Source organism: Manihot esculenta, chromosome 2 (assembly GCF_001659605.2).
Source record: "Manihot esculenta cultivar AM560-2 chromosome 2, M.esculenta_v8, whole genome shotgun sequence".
NCBI classification, from domain to species: Eukaryota; Viridiplantae; Streptophyta; class Magnoliopsida; order Malpighiales; family Euphorbiaceae; genus Manihot; species Manihot esculenta.
In genome coordinates this window covers 9,600,067-9,623,042 of record NC_035162.2, presented here as the reverse complement: position 1 = coordinate 9,623,042, position 22,976 = coordinate 9,600,067, and the positions used below count along the sequence as shown (strand labels likewise).

The following is a 22,976-nucleotide window of genomic DNA, read 5'->3' as shown; positions in this document are numbered from 1 at the left end:
TTTTTATCTTTTTTCATATATATTAAAACGTCCTTATTATTTTTTTCCATCAATGAAATAGTCCCTATCTTTTCTCACATCTATTAAAACAATCTTATCGTTTATTTAAGTCAACGAAATAGTCCCTCCTCATCGTTTCTTTCTGTCAACGAAATCGTCTCTCCCTATATTTTTAGAAATATATTAAAACGTCCTTATTGTTTCTTTTCGTCAACGAAATAGTCCCTATCTTTTCTCATATCTATTAAAACATCCTTATTGTTTCTTTTTATCAACAAAATAGTCCCTATCTTTTCTTTCCTCTTCCTCCTCCTCCTCCTCCTCCTCCGAAAAAGAAGAAGAAGAAGAAGAAGAAGAAGAAGAAGAAGAGAAAGAAGAAAAAGAAGAAGAAGGAGAAGAAGAAGAAGAAGGAGAAGAAGACGAAGAAGGAGAGAAAGAAGAAGAAGGAGAAGAAGACGAAGAAGGAGAGAAAGAAGAAAAAGAAGAAAAAGAAGAAGAAGAAGGAGAAGAATGAGAAGAAGAAGAAGAAGATAAAGAAGAAGAAGAAGAAAAAGAAGCAAAAGAAGAAAAAGGAGAAGAAGCAGAAGAAGAAGGAGAAAAAACAGAAGCTGAAGACGAAGAAGCAGAAGAAGAAGAAGCAAAAGGAAGAAGAATTAATGAAGAAGAAAAGAAAGGAGGAGGAGGAGGAGAAAAATAATTGGGGGTAATTTAGTCTTTTACTATATTTTTAACGGCAAAAATAGACAGAAGGACTATTTCGTTGACGGAGAGAAAACATAAGGACGTTTTAATAGGTTTCTGAAAATACAGGGACTGACTTGTTAATAATGGCAATATCCAGGGACTAAATCGTAAATTGCCCTAAATATAATTATATATTGGCGGTTATTTACATGAAATCATTATTTTAATATTTATATTTAAATTCATATTTGTACTAATATTAATGAGAAACCTAAAAATCATGAATTTTGGCTTATTGATTCTTATCTAAATTGACTAAATTAAACTTACCCAATACGAATATGAAATTTAATATTAAAATAAATTATATCCATCGATGAGATATTTGTGCTTAAAATTTAACTTTGTCCAAATTAATTTATAAATTTAAATTTAAGCTAAATTAGCAATAGAATACTTGCATAATTTTTTGGCATATAATTTGACTTTTACGATTTTAGTTTATTTGTTTAAAAAATAGTTAAGTATTATTTCAATTTTCTTATTAATAAAACAGTAAAATACTATTGAGATTTGTGTTTTATTAAAATTAATTATTTAATTTTAAATTATTCAATTAAAATATTTATACATTTTGTAAATAATTTTTTTAGTATTCTATCAAACATTTTATCAAAATTATTTACTCAAATTATTTTTGTATTAATAGTATTGATATTTAAAATTTTAAAAACTAAATAATAAATATATTTATTAATCAAATAGTAATTTGGTTAATTTTTCATTATTTTTAAAATATAAAAAGCAGATAGGATAAATTTTTGAGGTGGCATCCTTAAAAAACTAGCTTCTACAGTATAGTCATCAATTGTATTTGACATACCTCTTGATTGTAATCAGAGGGTATGTTTATCTGATTAAATTAAAAAATTAATCGGTTTGGATTAATTTATAAATTTAATTTAATTTTTTATTTATTTTAATTTAATTTTTAATTTTAAAAATTTTAAAATTATGATTTAATTTAATTTTAGTAAAAAAATCAAATTTTTAATAATAATATATTATTTTTATAATATAAATAAATTAAATTTTAAAATATTAACTTGATCAAATTAAATTAAGTTGAATGGAATCATATTAGTTTGATTTAATTTGAATTTTTTTAAAATTAATTTAATTTTTAAAAATATTAAAATTTAAATTTTCAATTTATTCCATTAATTCAATTCAACCAATTAAATGTCTATTTTTAATTATAATAAAATAAATAAAATATTAATTAATTTTTAAAAATATATAATAATGTGAATAAGATATTTATTAATTTTGAAAAAATTCATACCTCGATTTAGTTCATTATTTATTCAAAATATGTAAATGTGAAATTAGCATTTGATTAATGATTGGCAAGAAAGGGAAAAAAACATTTAATTAATGATTAAGAAACTAGTAAAAAAAAAGACTATTGAGCTGCGCAGATTTAAGAGAAACAAATCCTGTCAATAAGATTTGCCACCGGAGAATCAAAGTGAAATCAAAATTCACTTCGATCGCGGTCTCTCATATCACCATTGATTCGCGTCAAAAGGATAAAAGCCTTTGGTAGAAGCAGAAGAAAGATGAGAAAGGAAGATACAGTGAAGCTGATCAGCGCGGAGGGGTTCGAGTTCGTCATCGACAAGGAAGCGGCCATGGTTTCCCAAACCATCCGCAACATGCTCACCTCTCCAGGTCCTTCACTTTCTCTCTCTGTCTCTTTATCAAATTCGTAAGGTTTCTGCTTTGATCGGTAGTAAATTTTCCTTGTTCTTTTGGGTATGGATTAGTTAAGAGCGTGCTCTAGTTAATTAAGGATGATTAGTCAGTTTGCGTTAGTTTCTGCTTTGTTTTCGTTAACCTTTACAAATTCATTGTAGAATTTAAAGAGTTTCCTAACCTTCTTTGGGCTTAACTTATTGGGTCGCAAGCAACCAAAATGAGGTTTCTAATTTGTGGCAGGTAGTTTCGCTGAGGCGCAGCATGGAGAAGTGACTTTTCCGGAAATAAGCACCACCATTCTAGAGAAAGTTTGCCAGTATTTCTACTGGTCCCTTCAATATGCCAAGTGCTGTTCTCATCCTTATCTTTTTTTATCCTTTGATTATGTTACAGTGTCATCTTAATTTGTGGTTCAATTTAGGTTCATTTGCTTCAAAAGCTTGGTTTCAGTAGATATCGTGTCGTACATAATTGTTTTGTTCTGTCTGCAAACGACCTATCAGGGTGAAGTGTTGATTAGATGGCAATTTTTGTTGTCGTTTGAGCAATTTACTGTGATAGTTACCCACATTGAGGCTTATGAGTACGGTGTTGAGTTTTGGTTTTGAAATGTGATGCATTTATCACGCATTCATGCTTGTTGAGTAGAGGATAAAAAAAAAGAATAAATAAATAAAACTTTTGTCAATCCATCCCCACATGCTTGTGAGGCCTAATTTATATCGTTAATGGGAAGCAATTTTTGTTGGTTTTGTTAATTTTATTGCCTCTCTGATGGTTTCATATTTTAGTTTTTGGTAGAATGTCCACTAAAGATGTTTTTTTCATAAATCTCTTCTCTTAATATTTTGTGTGGTCTGGAGTGGAGATGCAAAATTGTCCTTCTGTTTGGCTTGATGGTGAAACGGGTGGAACTACTTATTTTGCCAAAATGATGGTTCGCTTCTCCATTGATTAAAAATCTTGTCTTTGGTCCCAATATTTAGAAAGTCAGAGGTCTGCATTATATAATTATGCAGCACTTTTATTTTTAAATCATTATTAGGGGAATAAAGGTTTCCTCTTAAATAACTTTTGGTGGTTTTGTACCCATTATCTATTCTGTAGTCTGTACACTTTAAGATTTTATGAGCTTATTGTGTCTCTTTAGTTCCTCTAGTCCGTTAACTAATCTCCTCCCTATCATGATTATGAAGTTTTAGCTATACATTCTGTTCTCTATTTCTGAAACTAGTTTTTTTTTTTATTTTTATTTTTCTTGTATGTGTAAGCTGAAAATTTCACCTGCTTCAGGCTCTAGTTCTTCCTTATGATATATTTTAGTATATTACAATCAAAGAAATTGTCTGTTCAAATCCATGTCTCTGCAAGTTATTGTGAAAGTAAGCATCTATGCATATACCTTACATTTTCTGGGTGTCAACCAGCTTAACTATGAAAATGAGCAAGGACGAAAAAGGTAGAAAACAGTGGGTGTTGTCCTGGTGTCCTTTGCATGGCCATCTACTTATTTTTCCAATTGCCGCTAAAGATAATGGCTGGGAGGTCATGCTGGTTGTCAAGTTGCATTGCACATTAACAACTGAGATCTTTTGGGTTTTCCATATGGATCTCCTGTTTAATAAGCCTTGTTGATCTTCATCGTTTTATTGTATCATTCCCTTCTATGTATTTATAGGTTTAAGACTAATCAGGTTCCTGGCTTCTTATTCTATGTGTGATTTTCCTCTATTGACATGAAATTTCTGCTCTTCTTTCAGGGGAAAGGAGACTGAATTCCAGATTGAACCTGAACTGACCCTGGAGCTGATGATGGCTGCGAATTATCTCCATACTTAACCAAATTGTTTTGCTTGTTGTTTGGGTGGCGTGTCTTGCTTAAGATTGTAAACCTACTCTTTATCATCACCTCCCTAGATACAGCATCTGTTAAACACTTGGGTTTAATTTTATTGTAAAACGATTTCTTTTAGGGGATCTATACGAGACAGGGATATAAAAGGATAACAATAGTTTCCCAATAAAGCTTATAAATCATAGGATTTTCTGTATGTGTCAAGGATTGGAAGTGCGGGAGGCATTGCAAGGTCATTTATTCATCGAACCCGCAATGTCATCTATGTAAATTTGAACAGTTCTTGGACTTCGTAGCTAATTGATCATGACTGAATGATGTGACAGCTATTATGAACTGCTCAAGGTGTTGCTCTTATGTCTTAAAGATACTCTTGTCCTTGATTTAATCATTTAAAAAAAAAACCATTTTATTTGATTTGATTCAATATTTTAAGGAAAAAATTGAAGTAAAACCTAGCCGATTAGTATTAGGAATTTAGGGTTAATAGGTTGCATGTATCCCATCCCTATTCCTATAGCTCAATGTATAATGCCTGTACGCCTAAAACGCCAATGCCTCCACTTCTCTAGCTTTGAGTTCTCCATTTCTCTTACCAGTTCTCCCATCCTCCCCGATGAGTTATTGGAATTAGTTTCATAACCATAGGACTATGTAATTCTATTACTACTTTTGTCAATATTGGGAGTTGTATGCTTTTCTTCCATAAAGGTTTATAATTTCCTTGGCTTTGAATGCACGTGTAGCTAGTTAATTGTGCATTGTGAAATCCAGTTAGCAAAAATGTTAAATACCTAGGATTTTGTTGGCAGGAGCTTGTTTTTCATTTATTATGTAAAAATGTTTCTCCTCTGTTTCTTCTTACATAGATGTGAAAACTGGAAATCTAACAGGCAACTTTTAGCTCAAGGATAACACTGAATCTAACACTGAATCTGCTATTGTACGGACTGCTAAATCTTCGCATCCTCTCTACACATCAGGGCTGCGTCTAAATCAGCTCACTTTCTTTGCCGCGAAGCCCTTTATTGGCATCCAAACACAATTTATATGATGTTATTATTGAAAGAGACTCTTTGACGGTGATCCAAGTTACAACTGGTCACACTATTCCCTTTAGTATTCAGGGTTTGATCAAGGATATTAAAAAATTGTCAACATTTTTCAGAACTAATTCCTTTAAATATGTTCGTGTAGAGGGCAACAAAGCATCTCACGCTGCTCCTTTGCAATCGTTATAGTTAAAATATACTTTGTACTTATCAATAAAATCCATATTCGCCATATATAATTTAGATTAGCATAATCTTTTTCACTAAAAATGAATATTAATTTCAAACCAGATTTTGAAAGCTGTACATGTCACATTCTGTTCATTATGATGCTTGGCAATGGTTGTTATTGTCCAAAGCAGCAGCATTGACATGAAAACTCATTGTACAATTAATTCAAATTTTCAATTAAAATATTTTTATAAAAAAATAATGATAAAAATAATGCACAGTACATCATTCTTTTGATTCTTTTTTTTTAATAGGGAAATATGGGAATGAGAGAATTCGAACATGATTATCAAATTGAGTTTAATGCCTAATTTTTGGACCAAGACTAGCCATTTTGTATTAAAATTTTAATTTCTATTGAAAAAAAAAACAAAATATTTACCGCTTTTTATATTTATATAATAATTTTAAAATTTTAGATAATAAATAAAATTTTTTCACATTTATTTTAATTTTAATTATTTATTTTAGTTAATTTTAACAAAATAATTTGTAGTCCACAGTAACACTAATGAAATAAAACAATGGAACTGCCATAGTATTTTCGTTTTTAACTCTTCAGTGATTATTAAATCATTTGCTAAGTTTTATATTTTTTTTTAAAAAAAAATAAAAGTGAATTTTATTACGGAATCGTTTGGAATGCACAAATAACTGTACAGTTATTCAATCTTTTTTTTATTATTATTATTTTTATATTTTTTTATTATTCTTTATTTCTTTTCATTATTTTATTATTATCACGTAATATTATTTTTCAAAATATCTGTTAAATAAAAAAATTTTAAATATTTACATTAATATATATTTATATTTTAAATTTTAAATTTTGAATAATAAAATTATTTTTTTTCAATTTCTTAATTAATTATAATTAAGAGTATTAAATTAAATATGAAAAAATTAATTTAATTCCTAAAGTTTTATATTAATAAATTAATGACAAATTATAATATAGTTTCTAAAGTTTTATATTAATAAATATGTAGTTTTTTAATTTAAATTTTATATTTAAAGTAAATTTATTTTATATTTATCATACATAATATTAAATAAATATTTATTATAAATAAATTTTTTACTACATAAAATATTACATATAAATATTATATATTAAAATATTTCATTAAAGTTTGTACTCACTATTATTATGTATATATTTTTAATATATAAAGAATTATAGTTTATGTTAATAATATTAAATAAAATAAAATATTATATATTAAAATATGTAAAATTATCACTTTTATTATTTTTATAAAAATTTAGACATATTGACTGAGATATTTAATATTTTTATTTTACTCATCTATATAAAATATATTAATTTATTTATTAATTTGATAAAAATTATATTTTATATTAATAATATTAAATAAAATAAAATATTATATATTTTACACTATAACTTTTTATATTTTAAATTTTTATCAAACTATAATATGTGCATAAAAATAAAAAAGAGAAATAAATAATGAGAGTAATTAAATAAAATATTTTTAAAAACTATTTTATTAGTTAAATAAAATTTTAAGAATTATATTATAATTTTTAATAACTTTTTAAATTCAATTTAATGTTTTTAGTTATAATTATAATAAATCAAAAAATATTTAATTTTATTATTTAAAATTTAAATTATAAATATAAATATAAATTAAAGTAAATATTTAAATTTTTTATCCTAAATTTTTAATAATAGTAAAAAAAACCTTAGTAGTTTTACAATGAAGGTTTTTTTTATTATTTCAAAAAAAAAATTAGGGTTTGTTTTTTTCCAATTCAATCTTAAAATTTGAAACTTTATTTTTTTTTTTTCCACTTTTTATATTTAATTGAATTGAGCCCGGTACACCCTGACGGCCCTAAGCAAGTCTTGGGACCAAACACCGTGCGAGTTTTCCCGTCTCCCTCAAGCACTCATCTGCCAGAGCCACTAGATCCCGTAAACATAGTTATCTCATAGCACAATCAAATGGCGATTCGCGCCTTTTCAAGATCAAGAGTAGCAAAACTCAGTACAGTACTCTTTCAAAATCTCCCAAATCAATTAATACATCGGAATTCATTGCCTTCAAACCCCCAAATCCCAGCTTCAGAATCAAATATTTTATACAATCGCGTTTATGGGCTGAGGCAATACCACGACGGTAGGCCGAGAGGGCCACTCTGGAGAGGCAAGAAGCTGATTGGAAAAGAAGCCCTTTTTGTAATACTAGGATTAAAGAGGTTTAAAGATGACGAAGAGAAGCTTCAGAAGTTCATAAAAACCCATGTTTTGAGGCTCTTAAAAATGGACATGATTGCTGTCCTTACTGAGCTAGAGCGCCAGGAAGAGGTCTCTTTATCTATCCAGGTAGTTTATTACTTGTTTGTTTTCTCTTTTATTGCTAAAGTTTATTTCTTTTGCTTTAACTGAGTGGTTTTTTAGGATTTTTCTAATTTAGTTTTCCTTGTTACTGATTGCATTCGTAGTTTTATAGATAGAGTCATTGAAACGTCGGCAATCTTAATGGTGGTGCGATGGCGTTATGTTTATATCACAACTGATGTAGCTTGTTAATTGTTTGATGTTATGCCTCAAAGAAATGTTGACTCTTGGTTATTGTGTAATTAACTTGATGTTGTCAAATAAGTAACACTTTAATATGCATTGAATAGATATCTTCATGAGCCAGCCCTTAATTAAGCTTCAAGATTGTTACCGAATTGCTGTAGTTTTGACCATGCAGATGCAGGAATGTAATATGGCATTGATCATTTTACTCGGGTTATGGTCATATCATAAAAAATTTCAGGTGTTTCAAGTGATTCAAAAGCAAGACTGGTATAAGCCCGATGTCTATCTCTACAAGGATTTGGTCATTGCATTAACAAGAACTGGGAAAATGGACGAAGCCATGAAGCTGTGGGAAGCTATGAGAAACGAGAATTTGTTCCCGGATTCTCAAATGTATACAGAAGTCATTAGGGGCTTCTTGAGGGATGGGTCTCCTGCTGATGCAATGAATATATATGAGGACATGAAGAAGTCACCAGATCCACCAGAGGAATTACCATTTAGGATTTTGTTAAAGGGGCTTTTACCACACCCACTTCTTAGGAACAGAGTGAAGCAAGATTATGAAGAGCTTTTCCCTGAAAAACATGTTTATGATCCTCCAGAAGAGATATTTGGCGTGTACTAAGGTTTGTATGAGGCATTTATCTATATTTTCTTGGTATCATACTTTGTTTATGCTTGTAACTTGTTTGGGGAGATTCATTAGCATGCTTGTGACAATAGAGACGGTGATGTAATTGAGGAGTGCTTAATTGACCATCATGGCGAATCTGATGCTATAATTGTATGAAAAAGTAATTTGCTTTCAATATAAATGACCTTTTCTGGTATTCAATCAGATTTTCTTCTTGTGATTTCATTGTGCTTGGGGGTTGCATGCATGTACATGTGGTTGTGTTATCTCAACTTCTTATTTTGTGGGCGAGAACCAAATATTTTTGCCTTTTCTCATGGATTTACGTATCAGCACATTTTCTTTGAAAAATTACTTGCTATGAGTGGTTAAATTTGAAACATACTTAACTCACCCAAAAACTAGTTAAATTTGAAACATACATAACTCACCTCAAAAACTAGTTAAGGTGAGGGATGTTTAAAGCCTTTGTAAGGGGCACATTACTCTTATTCCAAACTCTCAAACTAATGTGGGATTAAACACACCCTCACGTCCAGAATTATATTGGAGAATTATATTAGAGCGTGATATATTTACAAGAAACCCAATATTAGTGGAGGCTCTAATACCATATTAAATTTGGATTAGACTAACTCATGCTAAAAACTCCTTCAAAGGAAGGAGTGTCTAAATCCCTTATAAGGGAGGCACTTTACATCTCATATCATGATAATGTGTCTTTATAAGAGTTTTAGGCACTTCTCCCTTAAGCTAGCTTTCGAAGGAGTTAGTTAGATTTGTCTCAAATTTAATTTAATATAGTATCAGAGCTTCCATTGACACTGGATATCCCGTAAATATGTCACGCTCCAGTATAATATTGAGTGTGTATTGAATTTCACGTTATAATATTGGGTGTGTGTTGAATTTCACGTTGGTTTGAGATAGAGTAACTTTGAGATAGAGTAACTTTGAGATAGAGTAACGTGTCCTTATAAAGGTTTTAGACTCATCTCCCCTTGAGCTAACTTTCCTTGAGCTAGCTTTTAGGAGTGATCATTGAAATTGAAATTGAAAAGGAGTACATGGTGTGAATTCATGATTAATGAAAGAGATCATAGGAGAGTTTGGCTTACAAAATTGCTTTCATGTGTGATGATCTGAGATCCAATAGAATAGGGTTTTACAAGGGTTCTTGTATTATAGAATCAAGATTAAACTTTCTGAGGAGGGGACTCCTTTTTTATACATTGTCTTGCTTGCTGGTGACGTGTAAAGGTCTCTCCAGGATTGGGCCACGCGTCTCTGCCATACAGATTCGGGTGTACTAGGGTATCAGCTGCCTGCTACATGCGTAACGGCCTCTGATTCTCCTCATGCGTACGTTCGAGCGGATCTGCCAGGCTGTCTGGTGAGTACTGTTCTGGACCCCGGGCTGGGCCGAGAGTAGGGCTGGACGCTGGGCCTGAGAGGGGTCTGCTGGTCAGGGATCAGGCTGGAGAGGAAGCTTGGTCGAGCCCGGCCCGGAAGCTGGAATGAGCCAGGCTTGTTGGGGGGTATCAAGTACGTGGGCCTCTGTGTCATGGGCCTTTGGCTGTGGTCAAGCCCCTGTTCTGGGGTGAAGAAATCCAGCGGTCATCAATTGCCCCTTCACCTTCTCGGGAGTTATTGCTCCAACTGCCGAGGGGGTGAATATCAAGAACTATCATGGCCGCGCCTGTTCGTGTCCAGGTGTCTTTATAATACTCTTTCATTTTTTTATCTTTGCGCAGTTTCTGAATCCTATCTGCTCTTTCCTCTTTCGGACTTTTCTTTATTCTTCGCGTTCTCGGTTATTTTTGCTTTCCTGTCATTGTTATCTGGACATGTCTTTTCTTTCCTTTCTCATGAACATCTTTTAAGGATTCTGACAGCATTAATTGAGAATTCGACTCTACCTTGTCCTGCAAAACATAAACTTTTGGATATATATATTAACCTCACCTCTTTACCATTCCCAGGCACTTTGTTGGAACAGAGAGATTTTCTTGTTTTATCTGTGACGGATCCATTTGGTGCCTTCTTCAAGCGGGCGAAGGCGAGCTTGATATTACATTGCAGTGTTGCCCCAGGAATTTGTTTTAATCTTACTTTTATCATCTCGTCGGAAAATTGTGCTAACTTATCCCTTTTTTGGGACTCTTTCGCAGTACCTGAGACGAAAATGAGTCAATTCAAAATTTCAGAAGAGTGGATGTTACCTCTAAGGAGTTTGAATGTTGCTTTGGAGATCCGTCTGGTAGGGCGGTCGATGGGTGGGACCATTCGGCAAGTTGCTGAAATTATTTTGCCCAGGTCGTCTGGCCGACCTCCCCCGTTGCTGTCTCCTTTGGGTATAAATGGAAGGGGCTCAAGTGCTCGGTTTGTTGTTTTCTTTGATGTGAAGCACCAGTATTATTAGTCTCTTTGATGTGAAGTACCAGTATTATGCGAGACTGAGGTCTGCTATACTTAGTCAAGCTTCTGCTGGTACCTTCACACGTTAGCCCGGCGATCCTCCTGAGGTCGTAATCCGAAGCCTGTTTTTTTATGCGTGATATACACACAGCATATGACATGTGAGTTTGTCACGCGTATCACACTTGGGCAACCGAATGCCGACCTACAGAGGATCCATGGGAAACGCTTATGAGGATTAACTTCTTGGCTTTCTGCAGCTCTTTCTGCCAAACTCACATATCAAGCTGCGAGAATTTCTCCGAACTGAAGACCGAAGTAATAGGATAGGCGATAACGATGTAATCGTAGATGATGACGTATGTGGCTATGTAAATCCTTTAAGAATAGTCTTTCGTCCCGTAGTGTAGGCCTTTGTAACGTGCTGTAATGTGCTTTTCTTTTAATGAAGTTCTTGTTCTGCTCTCATACTCAAGCTGTTCTTCCTTTATCATGTGTGAAATACTTTAGATTGCTCGCCTTATAATTTTAACCAACTGAGCTCTGTCCTTCTTTTTGCCGAGCTAACCATATCTGCGAGCTCTGATGAGTTGCACTCCGGATCCACTTAGTCAACTGGGCTTTCAAGTTTCCGAACTGGACTGTCTGACCGACCTGTGAGCTTGGTCTTTACTTCGATGAATTAAGCTTTGAGTCTCCGGGCTCTCGTGTCGTGTTGTCCGAGCTGGACCATCCGACCTGAGGGCTCCGTCTTTTGTTTAGTGAAATGAGCTCTGGGTCTTCTTTAACTGACCGGGCTCTTAGGCCATGTTGTCCGAGCTGGACTAACCGACCTGAGAGTTCTGTCTTTACTTAGTGAAATGAGCTATGAGTCTCCTTTATCTGGCCGAGCTCTCAAGTCACGTTGTCCGAGCTGGACTAATCCGACCTATGAGCTCGGCTTCTGATGAGTTGGACTCTAAGCTCTCAGCTCAGTATAGATCCGAGGTACCCTTGTCGTCTCTTTCCGATTGCGTAACCCTTGCTTTAACTATAAGTCAAATTCTATGTGATGAGTAGGTCTAACCTTTATCACGCTTTCAACTGCTTGCCTCTTTGAGTTTTTCCTTCTATTTCCTTGATACTTACCACGAATGTGGTGAAGTGATGAATCTTGTGGGTTAAGTTGTCTTGGCCGAAGATCGGGTCCGAACAAGTTGGGCTTGCCTGGGCCTTTAAATGATGGGCTATCATTGTGGACCTGGCCCTTGATAGATGTAGACAAGCCCATCGATCATCCTTTTGCCCCTTTACCTTCTCTCCGGTTATTACTTAACCGTTGAGAGGGTAAACTTCGAGAGCAATTAATGATCGCGCCGCTCCAAGACAAAACTGTTCAGATCAACGTTCCGTCTCATCATTGCCTTTCATTTCGAATTCCTTCTGTCTTCCGAAGAAATTAGCTCTCTTCTGCTCTCTGTCTTCCTGCGACTCCTTTTGCGTTTTTCACCTTATTGTGTTCTCAGGTACGCTCCCTTGTTCTTCAATGGCAAGTTCAAAGCTTCCTGATGTTGTTAACCTTGAGTCACGTATTACGTCTTCCAATATAACTAATCACATCGCCCGGAGGCTTTTAGATACTCCGTTGTATTTTATTCGAGCACCTCGTCCAAATGAGAGGATAGTTCTTCCCTACCCTCCCCCTCCTGGTTTAGTGGATCCCCAAGAGGGTCGTAGCATAGTGTTTTTCCTAAAGCAGAGAGAATTTGGTCTGCCATTTCCTTTTTCCCCTTTCTTTATTGAGGTCTTCGAATACTTCGGGGTAACTCCTCGGATGTTATCCCCAAACTCTATTTTATTCATGTCCTGTTTCGAGTCTATCTGTCTGGGTTGGGGTTTTGCACCTACGGCCTGTCTGTTTGGCACTTTTTTCCGCCTGGTTAGGGCGAAGCAAAACTTCTATTACTTTTCCCCCCGTAATGGGCTATCTCTTCTTACGGGCTACAAGGATTCAATAAAGGGATGGGTAGAGAATTTCCTTGTGGCGGAGCTGAAACTGGGGTCCTGCCGATCATGGGATGTGGACCTAAGTTGGGGGGAGATCTTTCCGGGCTGTAACGATCTGCCCGAATTGAGTCTTATTGAGCAGGTCGGGTTGTTTCGATTGACTTCCGTTGAGAGGAAGTATGACGTCGAAAAGTGTATGTTCGCTGCCAATCTTAGGGATATCCGTGATATGGGTATAGTGTTTTGTCCAGTTATTCTGTTTCTTCTTTTCTCATAATATCAGAAGATATGCTGACTCTTTATAACTTCTTATTTTTTGCAGCTTCTGAGGTAAAAATGGATGGCATCAAATTCCCCAAGAACTTTGCCCTGTCTCGGGAGAATATGCATGCAATTTTTGACGCCTTTGGGGATGGGCGTTCGGTAACTGAGATTGCTGCGGAGCTGGCTCAGGCCGCTTCTTCCAAGAAGGTCAGCCGACCTCCTGTTAAAGCTTCTTCTCGAGCTTCCAAGCCGAGCTCCCGCAGCTCCAAGTCAGTTCGGCCATCTAACCGTGAGGGGTCGAGCTCAACTTCGACGCCTGCGGAAGGATCCAGGGAGACTTCCTTAGCTATTGTGGAGCAGGCCCAAGCTACTGGACAAGTGGGGCAAGATGTTGCCCATTCTGCTGAGGAGGTGTTAGGGGGAGAGTCTCAGTCCCCTGTTGAAGACAAAGAGACCTCTGGGACTGGGATGGAGATCATCCTCCTAGAGGATCAAAGCCCAGAGGTTTCTGTTGAAGGTGCCCCTGCCCCTGTGAGAACTGAGCCTGAGGGCACTCCAAAAACTGGGGAGAAACGTTCAACCCCTTCTGGAGCGTCTGCCCCTCCTCCTGCCCGGAAGAGACCCAGAACTGCTGCCAGGCCTTCTCCACCTCTTCCTCCTATTGGGAAAGGGAAGGGCGTTTCTGCTGTCCCTTCGTCATCCCCTACTGTCGTCGTTCTAGATCCGTCAGCTATTACCTCTGAATCTCCGGCCAGTGCCGTTGCCGCACTTCTCAGGAAGCGAATGTTCAGCGGAACAACAGAGGCTTCGGATCCTCGCCTTCTGGCTCTGACTGGCCATCTGGCCAGTTCGACTAAAGAACAGGTGTCCTTCCGGTCTCGCTCTCGTGAGGAGCTCGGATCCACAATTAGAGAAATGCTCCTGATGGTAAGTTATTTTTTCATTTCTCTCTGTGTTTGGTTTATTTCTTTCTCCTAAATGTTGGCTTCTCTTACCAGGTGACAGGTCTTTTTATGGAAGTTGATGCTCGCGACCACTCTCTCCGGGAGTCCGTGGACCGCCAGATCGAAGAGGCGCGTCGCGATGAGAACCTGACTGCCACCAGCGACGCAAGAGGTCACCTGGTAGCCGCCCGGGAGCAGATCCAGACTCTCCAGATGGAGTTACATTCTGCGCGGGAAGCCACTAAAAAGGCTGAAGGCAAAGCGGCTGAGGCAGCAGAGCACAGCAAATCCCTGGAATCAGAGCTGTCCCGTACTTGCGGGATTCTCCAGGAGACTGACAAGAGGGCAGCTGAAGTGGAAGCTCGTTGTGTAGAGGTTGTGAAACAGCTGTCCTCTATGACAGCGGCCCTTCAGGAGAGGGATGATGCTATTGGCCAGAAAGCTGAAGTCCAGCGCCAATATGAGGCCTTAAAGGCTGATTTCGAAAGACTTCAAGCTTACCTGGATGAGGTGAAAGCTCAGAAGGGAGGTGCCCTAGCCCGGGTGGAGGTCCTTGAGCAGGAATTGGGTGCAAGTTCTGTGGAGTTCAACCTTCGCCAACAACAGCTTAAAAATGAAGTCAGGGCTGTGGAGCGTAAATGTTTAGCCCTGCTCGAGGTGGTAAAGTATGTCGAGGGGAAGGCTCAGCTAAATCGTGAACAGTATATAGCGGGGTATCAGGAGTCTGATGAGCTGAAAGTTAAAATTGAACAGGCCTGTGAAGCTCATCTTCAGGACTACAAAGACTCTTCTGAGTTTAAGGAATTTGTAGCTGAGGCCTGTGAAGAATATCTCGATGAGTTTAGAGCTTCTGGTGAGATGAAAAAGGCTATCCTTGATAAGGCCTTCCGCATGTATGCGACTGGCTACAATCGCGGTTTAAGAGAAGCTAGACGGGCTCCTGATATCCCTTTGGCCCAGCTTCGCAAGCGTGAAGTGGACTCAGATGGTGAGTCAGTGCTGTATGGGGAGGATGATTTCCCTATGCCCCGAGGAGATTGCCGGAGGGACCGAGATCGGCCAGCTGAGTCTTCTTCAGAGGGATCCGAGCTAGGGTCGGAGGAAGACGATCCTGATTCTGTGAAAGGCCCTCACCCTGGGTTAGATGTTGCCCCTGTCATTAATGTTGAGAGCTCTGGCCCAAGGGACACCGAGCTTCCTTCGGAGGGGGCTGTAGATAGAGATAATGTAGGCGAGGGTGTTCTCACTGGTGTAAGTCCTTTAAGGACTATTTATCCTCCCACCTCGCCGGAGGGATAATTTGTAATTATCATCTTAATGAAATATCAGTTTCCTCTTTTCCCCTACTATTCTTGCTCTTCATGTGTCTTCTTTATGTATCTTTGAATTTATCTTAAGTGGCGAACTCAGCTCTTTAGCTGATAGTCAGAGAGAGCAAATCTCATACCTTTTTATTGGCGAATTTGTCTGTTTGCTTTTTGCTCTGCCTTCTTGGCTGTGACTTTGTATGTTTGTTCCAGGTAAACTGATGTAGGCTTTGATTGTAGCCTTAGTATCCTTTCTAAGGATTTATGAGTCCTTCTATGGAGGGAGCTCGGCCTTTCTCTTTGGCCTTTGTAACTTGATCTTTTGAGGATAGGAATTTATCCGAGCTGGGAGCTCGGTTTTGGGCTTTCAAGGATATTGGTCCGAGCTGGGAGCTCGACCTTTTCTTCTGTACCTTGAGTTTTTGAGATAAGTTTTTCCGAGCTGGGGGCTCGTCTTTGGCACTTCTTTAGCTTTTACGTCTCTTTAGTAAGTCGGAGCCTTAATTTTTCTTGGGAACTCCGGACCTCTCTGTGTTTGTGAGGTCGGAAATATAGCTTTGTAAGTTATCCCTGCATAAAGTTGTGGGAAATTTTCATTTTTGGGAGGCCCTTAAGTCCCTCACCAACTATTTTTACTTTCCGGAGGTCTTACGAGATCCTGGCTGTGCCGGGGTCTTACGAGATCCTGGTTGTGCCGGGGTGACCTTGGGGCCTCGCCGGCTATCCTTTATTTTGTTTTCCCGGGAGTTCTAAGGGATCCCGGTCTTCTTTTTTACTGAGGTCTTTATGTCTTAGTGAGGCCTTCTTTTGCCAGGAGATCTTGGGGATCCTGGTCTTCTGCCTTACCGAGATCTCTATGTTTCAATAAGGTTTTCTTTTGCCAGGAGATCTTGGGGATCCTGGTCTTGTAATTCCGGGAGATCTTGGGGATCCCGGTCTTCTACCTCCAGGAGGTCTCTATGTCTCAAGGAGGTTTTCTTTTGCCAGGAGATCTTTTGGATCCTGGTCTTCTACCTCCAGGAGGTCTCTATGTCTCAAGGAGGTTTTCTTTTGCCAGGAGATCTTGGGGATCCTGGTCTTGTAATTCCGGGAGATCTTGGGGATCCCGGTCTTCTACCTCCAGGAGGTCTCTATGTCTCAAGGAGGTTTTCTTTTGCCAGGAGATCTTGGGGATCCTGGTCTTCTACCTCCAGGAGGTCTCTATGTCTCCAGGAGGTCTCTATGTCTCCAGGAGGTTTTCTTTTGCCAGGGGATCTTGGGGATCCTGGTCTTGTAATTCCGGGAGATCTTGGGGATCCCGGTCTTCTACCTCCAGGAGGTCTCTATGTCTCAAGGAGGTTTTCTTTTGCCAGGAGATCTTGGGGATCCTGGTCTTCTACCTCCAGGAGGTCTCTATGTCTCAAGGAGGTTTTCTTTTGCCAGGAGATCTTGGGGATCCTGGTCTTGTAATTCCGGGAGATCTTGGAGATCCCGGTCTTCTACCTCCAGGAGGTCTCTATGTCTCAAGGAGGTTTTCTTTTGCCAGGAGATCTTGGGGATCCTGGTCTTCTACCTCCAGGAGGTCTCTATGTCTCAAGGAGGTTTTCTTTTGCCAGGAGATCTTGGGGATCCTGGTCTTGTAATTCCGGGAGATCTTGGGGATCCCGGTCTTCTACCTCCAGGAGGTCTCTATGTCTCAAGGAGGTTTTCTTTTGCCAGGAGATCTTGGGGATCCTGTTCTTCTACCTCCAGGAGGTCTCTATGTCTCAAGGAGGTTTTCTTTTGCCAGGAGATCTTGGGGATCCTGGTCTTGTAATTCCGGGAGATCTTGGGGATCCCGGTCTTCTACCTCCAGGAGGTCTCTATGTCTCAAGGAGGTCTTCTAATTCTTGTTCTTTCTTTTTCAAAGAGAAGTAACATTCATAATGGGGATAACATCATGGCGTTATTTTATTTATTTATGCTTTTTAGGGTACAATATTTTTCTTTACACCTATTTCAAGGGAAGTACCTTTTTAAGTGCTAGATGTTCCAAGCGTGGGGCTCGGGGTTTCCTTGCATGTCTTCAATTCGGTATACCCCGGGCCTAACCACTTTTGTCACCTTGAACGGACCTTCCCAGGTCGGTGCTAGCTTGCCTGCGGCTGCTCTTTTCCCACTACTCTCTTCTTTTGCTTTACTGGTTTGGCCTCGGGGAGGACGTTCAATTGGTGTGTCATCACTTTGGGGTCAATTCCAGGCATGTCTGAGGGCTTCCATGCGAAGGTCAGCGCGTGACTTCGAATCAGGGTCATGACTTCACCTTTTTGTTCTTTGGTGAGGCTGGCATTAAAACTGAAAACCTTGCTTGCATCTGCTTCTGATAAAGGGAAGGTCTCCAATTCTCCGACTGGCTCTGTCCGGGCTTCTTTTGTTTCATCTCTGACCTCCAGAACTTCTGAGTCAAGTGCTTCTCCAGTTGAGCTTGGCTCTGTTACCGTGGCCAAGTATACCGCCCTTGCTTCTTCCTGGTTGCCCCTGACCATTCCCACTCCTTCTTCCGTTGGGAACTTGAGTGCCAAATACCTGATGCTAGTGACAGCTTCAAAGTTGAACAACGCCGGCCTCCCCAAAATCACATTGTAGCTCAGCGGGAGTTTGACCACCACAAACACCTCATGATGGGTGCGAACTCTGGGTGCTTCTCCCAAAGTAAGGGCCAACTTTACCTTCCCTTCTACTAGTACTGGTGCTCCTCCGATCCCTTTGATGGGTGACTGGTCTCGAACAAGCTGTTCCTCTGGGATTCCCATCTGCTGGAAAACCCGATATGGCAATAAATTGACCTTACTTCCATCATCCACCAGAACCTTTTTCACCCGAAAATTATGAATGACTGCTTCAATGACAAGTGCGTCATCATGGGGCATCTGAACGCCCTGTGCATCTTCTGAAGAGAAAGCGATGGTCATGGGAGAATGTTCAACGATCTGCATAACCTCGCCGTTGCTGGTCTCCCCTTCCCGGTTTCTCTTCTTTCCTCGACGGCTCATCCGTCCTCCGGTTCCTCCAACAATCATATTAATAGTCCCACTGGACCCATCATTCACTGGTCCGGCTCCAGTTCTCCTGGGCATCTGGGCTGCCGGACCGGGCTGAGGCCTCTGCCCCTCCGGTTTCTTCACAAAATTTTTGAGATGCCCCCTTTTTATCAGTCTTTCAATCTCCGTGATTAATTGAAAACAGTTATTTGTATCGTGGCCATGTGTCCGGTGGTACTGACAATACTTGTCGGGATTCCTCTGATCTGCTTCCGACCTCATGGGTTTAGGCCACTGGAGGAACTCCTTATCCTGGACTGCCATGAGCACTTCGGCTCTAGAAGCGTTGAGGGGAGTAGGCTTCTCGGGCACCCAAGGAGGGAGCACTCGTGGTTCATGAGCCTTGAGAGGAGGGGGAGGCCTTTGATCTCTTCTTTCCCAGGCCTGCTTGTACGGCTCAGACCTCTTTCCACGCTTCTTCTCGTGTTTCTCCGGCCTCCCCTCCTCTGGGGCTTTCTCCTTTTCTGCCACCCCTTTGGCAAATCTACTCGTTACTAAGGCGTCATCCTGCCTTATATACTTTTCTGCCCTCTTCATCAACTCGGCAAGTGAAGTCGGAGATTTCCTGCTCAGAGAACCAAAAAACTCAGCAGAGGTTGTTCCCTTTTGCATGGCCTCTACCGCCCTTCCTTCGTCAAGCTCGGGGATCTGCAAGGCCTCCGTGTTGAAACGGGCGACATACTCTCTGAGGGATTCACCAGCTTTTTGTCTCACTGTTTCCAGATAGCTCGTCTTTCTTTCTGCTGGTACCCCGGCTACAAAACGGCTGATGAAGCGGATGGCAAGATCTCCAAAACTCTTAATGCTTCCGGCCTCCAGGCTGTTGAACCATGCCCTCGCTGGTCCCGAGAGGGTTGTTGGGAACACCTTGCACATCAGAGCATCCGACATGGTTTGCAACTCCATGAAGGTCTTATAGTTCATGACATGCTCCCTCGGGTTACCAGCCCCATTATAGGCCGCCATCGGCGGCATCATAAACTTTTTGGGAACGGTCTCCTGCTGCATTACCTTTGAGAAGGGAGAAGAAGTAGGCAAGGAGGTTTGACTCTGATCTTTCTTACCTAGCTCGGCTAGGAGCTGCTCCTTCAACCTTTTCAGTTTTTGGTTCATTTTCTCGTCTTCTGGGTTGGATCTTTTGCCCAAACTACATTCTTCCTCCTCTGTTTCAGTTCCCGTTTCCCTGGTTGTTTCAGCAGAATAGTCGTCCACCTCTTCATTTTCTATCATCTCTCTTGCCCTTCTCCCATGGATTCGGGCCTCCGGTTCTTCCTCTTCTCCGGCATCGTGGTTGTTAGTTTGGAGGCGGATAGAGGTAGGTCGGGGTTCATCGGTTCTGGGTTCCTCCACTACTGGGAGTGCGTTTACTGGGGTGCTAAGTCCCCTCTGTTGCATTATCTGCCCCAACCAGTGAGCAGTGGTCTGTAACTGGAGAGCCATGGTTTGAATGTCTTGATTAGACAGGGTCATGGTAGGAGTATTCCCTGCCAAGCTTGGCGAGGGATTAAGGGAAATAGGGGTTTGGTTATTCATTGTTGTAGGGCTAGAAAAAGAGAACTGCTGCCCATCTTGGGCAGAGCTCAGGTCATTTGGAATGTTAAGGTTACTTTCTTGGTGGTTTGCCATCGTGGATCTCAGTGGGTTTTGAAAGTGAAAACTCCGGTGATGAAAAGATCTCCTTCGTTTTCCCACAGACGGCGCCAATTGATGATCTGAGATCCAATAGAATAGGGTTTTACAAGGGTTCTTGTATTATAGAATCAAGATTAAACTTTCTGAGGAGGGGACTCCTTTTTTATACATTGTCTTGCTTGCTGGTGACGTGTAAAGGTCTCTCCAGGATTGGGCCACGCGTCTCTGCCATACAGATTCGGGTGTACTAGGGTATCAGCTGCCTGCTACATGCGTAACGGCCTCTGATTCTCCTCATGCGTACGTTCGAGCGGATCTGCCAGGCTGTCTGGTGAGTACTGTTCTGGACCCCGGGCTGGGCCGAGAGTAGGGCTGGACGCTGGGCCTGAGAGGGGTCTGCTGGTCAGGGATCAGGCTGGAGAGGAAGCTTGGTCGAGCCCGGCCCGGAAGCTGGAATGAGCCAGGCTTGTTGGGGGGTATCAAGTACGTGGGCCTCTGTGTCATGGGCCTTTGGCTGTGGTCAAGCCCCTGTTCTGGGGTGAAGAAATCCAGCGGTCATCAATGTGTAATGTGAATGTGATTCCCTTGTTTTGATTAATCCAAATTCCGTTAATTGCAGCTAAAACTCATCCTTCACTTTATCAAAGGGCAGCATCATACTTCAAGTTCAACCACTTCAAGTCATGACAATGACAGACAGAAGATGGTACTATGCGCTATTTTACTGCGAGGAAGGAGAGGATTGGCTCTTCAACGCTAGTATACATCCCACATTGCCATTGTTTACTTTTAGAGCCTCAAGCTGTGGACTTCTCTATTGTTCCTATCTTCTAAGATGGAGCTGAAAGGTGGAAGCTGGAGGATTCTTTGTATACTGTTATGTCTTTAAATACCTGTTATACCAGCTTCTTGTGGATTCTCTTCATTTTGGTATTGATTAATGATTTACTTGTTCAATTGAACATTTCAACGAGTCATTATTAGTCTTTTGAGATTGGTGTGATTCTCTTTCTGATAATGGACACCACTCTGCTGGTAATCTCTACTAACTCTGGCCCTGCAAGAGCCTTCTCTACCACTTCCTCCCAGCAAACCGGTGATCTGCACTTCCTCCTATACAACGCTTCATAAGGAGCCATTCCTATGCTAGCATGATGGCTGTTATTGTAGGCAAACTCCACCAAAGGGAGATGCTGCCTCCAAGAACCGCCAAAGTCTAACACACACATTCTAAGCATATCCTCTATGGTCTGGATGGTCCTCTCTGATTGACCGTCAATCTGTGGATGGAAAGCAGTGCTGAAATCCAACCTGGATGCATTTAATTATAACAATTTTGAGTGGGGTGTGAATTGAGTTAAATTTTGACTTTACAAAAATATTAGGGTAATTTTTCATGATCAAAATACTGATAAATTGCTCTATCCTTAAAATAACACATGCTTTTTGATTTCTCTATGGTCTAGTTCTTATATTTTGAGTTTAATTTTATCAAATTTTTAAATGTACAATATTTTCATATATGGATGACAAGAAAACATTAAAAATACAAAAGATAATTAATTTCGACATAGCTAAAAAATTAAAAGTAATTCATCTTAGAATTTTAATTTCAACTTAAATCTATATTACATAAGAAAAATTTTAAAAAACATATTAAACAATTACAAATTTTTATCCTATCATAAACTTTTATCACCTCCATCACTTTTTCCTCAACTTTTGTAGTTAATTACAAATGCTTTCATTTTTTTCCCTTTTTTTGAATATTTACAATTTAACCCCTCAGTATTACCATTATTAATAAATCAGTTCCTACATTTTCAGAAATCTATTAAAATGTCCTTAATTTTCTTTCCGTCAATAAAATAGTCCTTCTGTCATCTTTTCCGTTAAAAATAGATAAATAATAAGAGAGAAAATTTTTAAAATTCAATTTTGCCCTTAAATAAATCTCCTTATTTAGTCATTGGATATTACTATTATTAATAAGTCAGTCCTTATATTTTTAAAAATTTATTAAAACGTTTTTATCTTTTCTCATATCTATTAAAAAATTTTTATCGTTTATTTTCGTCAATAAAATAGTCTCTCCTCCGCCTCCTCAAAAAAAAAAGAAAAAAAAAGAAGATAATGACTTATGCGAAGAAAAAGAAAAAGAAAAGAAAGAAGAAAAAAAGAGAAGAAGATGATGATAATGAAGAAAAAGAAAAAAAAATCTCCTCCTTCTCCTCTCTTTAAAGAAAAAGAAGAAAAATTAAAGAAGAAGAACCAAAGAAGAAGAGAATGAAGAATCAACGAAGAAGGAGAAGGAGGAGAAGGAGAAAAAGAAAGATAGGAAATTTAGTTTTTTGTTATATTTTTAACGGTAGAAATAGACAGAATGACTGTTTTGTTGATGGAGAAAAAAGATAAAAATATTTGAATAGATTTTTAAAAATATATGAATTAATTTATTAATAACGAGAATAATCAGAAATTAAATTATAAATTTTTTTTTTAATAATATAAACGCTTTCACTCTTCAGTTTTAACATCACACATATTTTTATTAATAACACTTTTGTGATATTTTTTATTCCTTTA

The 22,976-nt window shown here is 38.7% G+C and overlaps 2 protein-coding genes across 3 annotated transcripts; both read left to right on the top strand.

Moving 5' to 3' along the window:
- Window positions 1-2,152: 2,152 nt before the first annotated feature.
- Window positions 2,153-4,638, top strand: LOC110606657 (elongin-C). The gene is made up of 3 exons (XM_021745573.2): window positions 2,153-2,418; window positions 2,686-2,791; window positions 4,206-4,638. Exons 1-3 carry the CDS (start codon window positions 2,307-2,309, stop codon window positions 4,282-4,284), a joined length of 297 nt encoding a protein of 98 aa, XP_021601265.1. The 5' UTR covers window positions 2,153-2,306; the 3' UTR covers window positions 4,285-4,638.
- Window positions 4,639-7,426: 2,788 nt separating this feature from the next.
- On the top strand, window positions 7,427-21,382 carry LOC110610062 (protein THYLAKOID ASSEMBLY 8-like, chloroplastic). 2 transcript variants are annotated; one of them, XM_021749933.2, is made up of 3 exons: window positions 7,427-7,939; window positions 8,316-8,772; window positions 21,010-21,382. In XM_021749933.2, the coding sequence occupies exons 1-2, from the start codon at window positions 7,559-7,561 to the stop codon at window positions 8,769-8,771; spliced, it is 837 nt and encodes a 278-aa protein (XP_021605625.1). In that variant the 5' UTR covers window positions 7,427-7,558; the 3' UTR covers window position 8,772; window positions 21,010-21,382. The 2 variants fall into 2 exon arrangements, with proteins under 2 accessions (XP_021605625.1, XP_021605626.1); XM_021749934.2 differs by lacking the exon at window positions 21,010-21,382 and having other exon boundaries at window positions 7,430-7,939; window positions 8,382-8,984.
- Window positions 21,383-22,976: the final 1,594 nt, after the last annotated feature.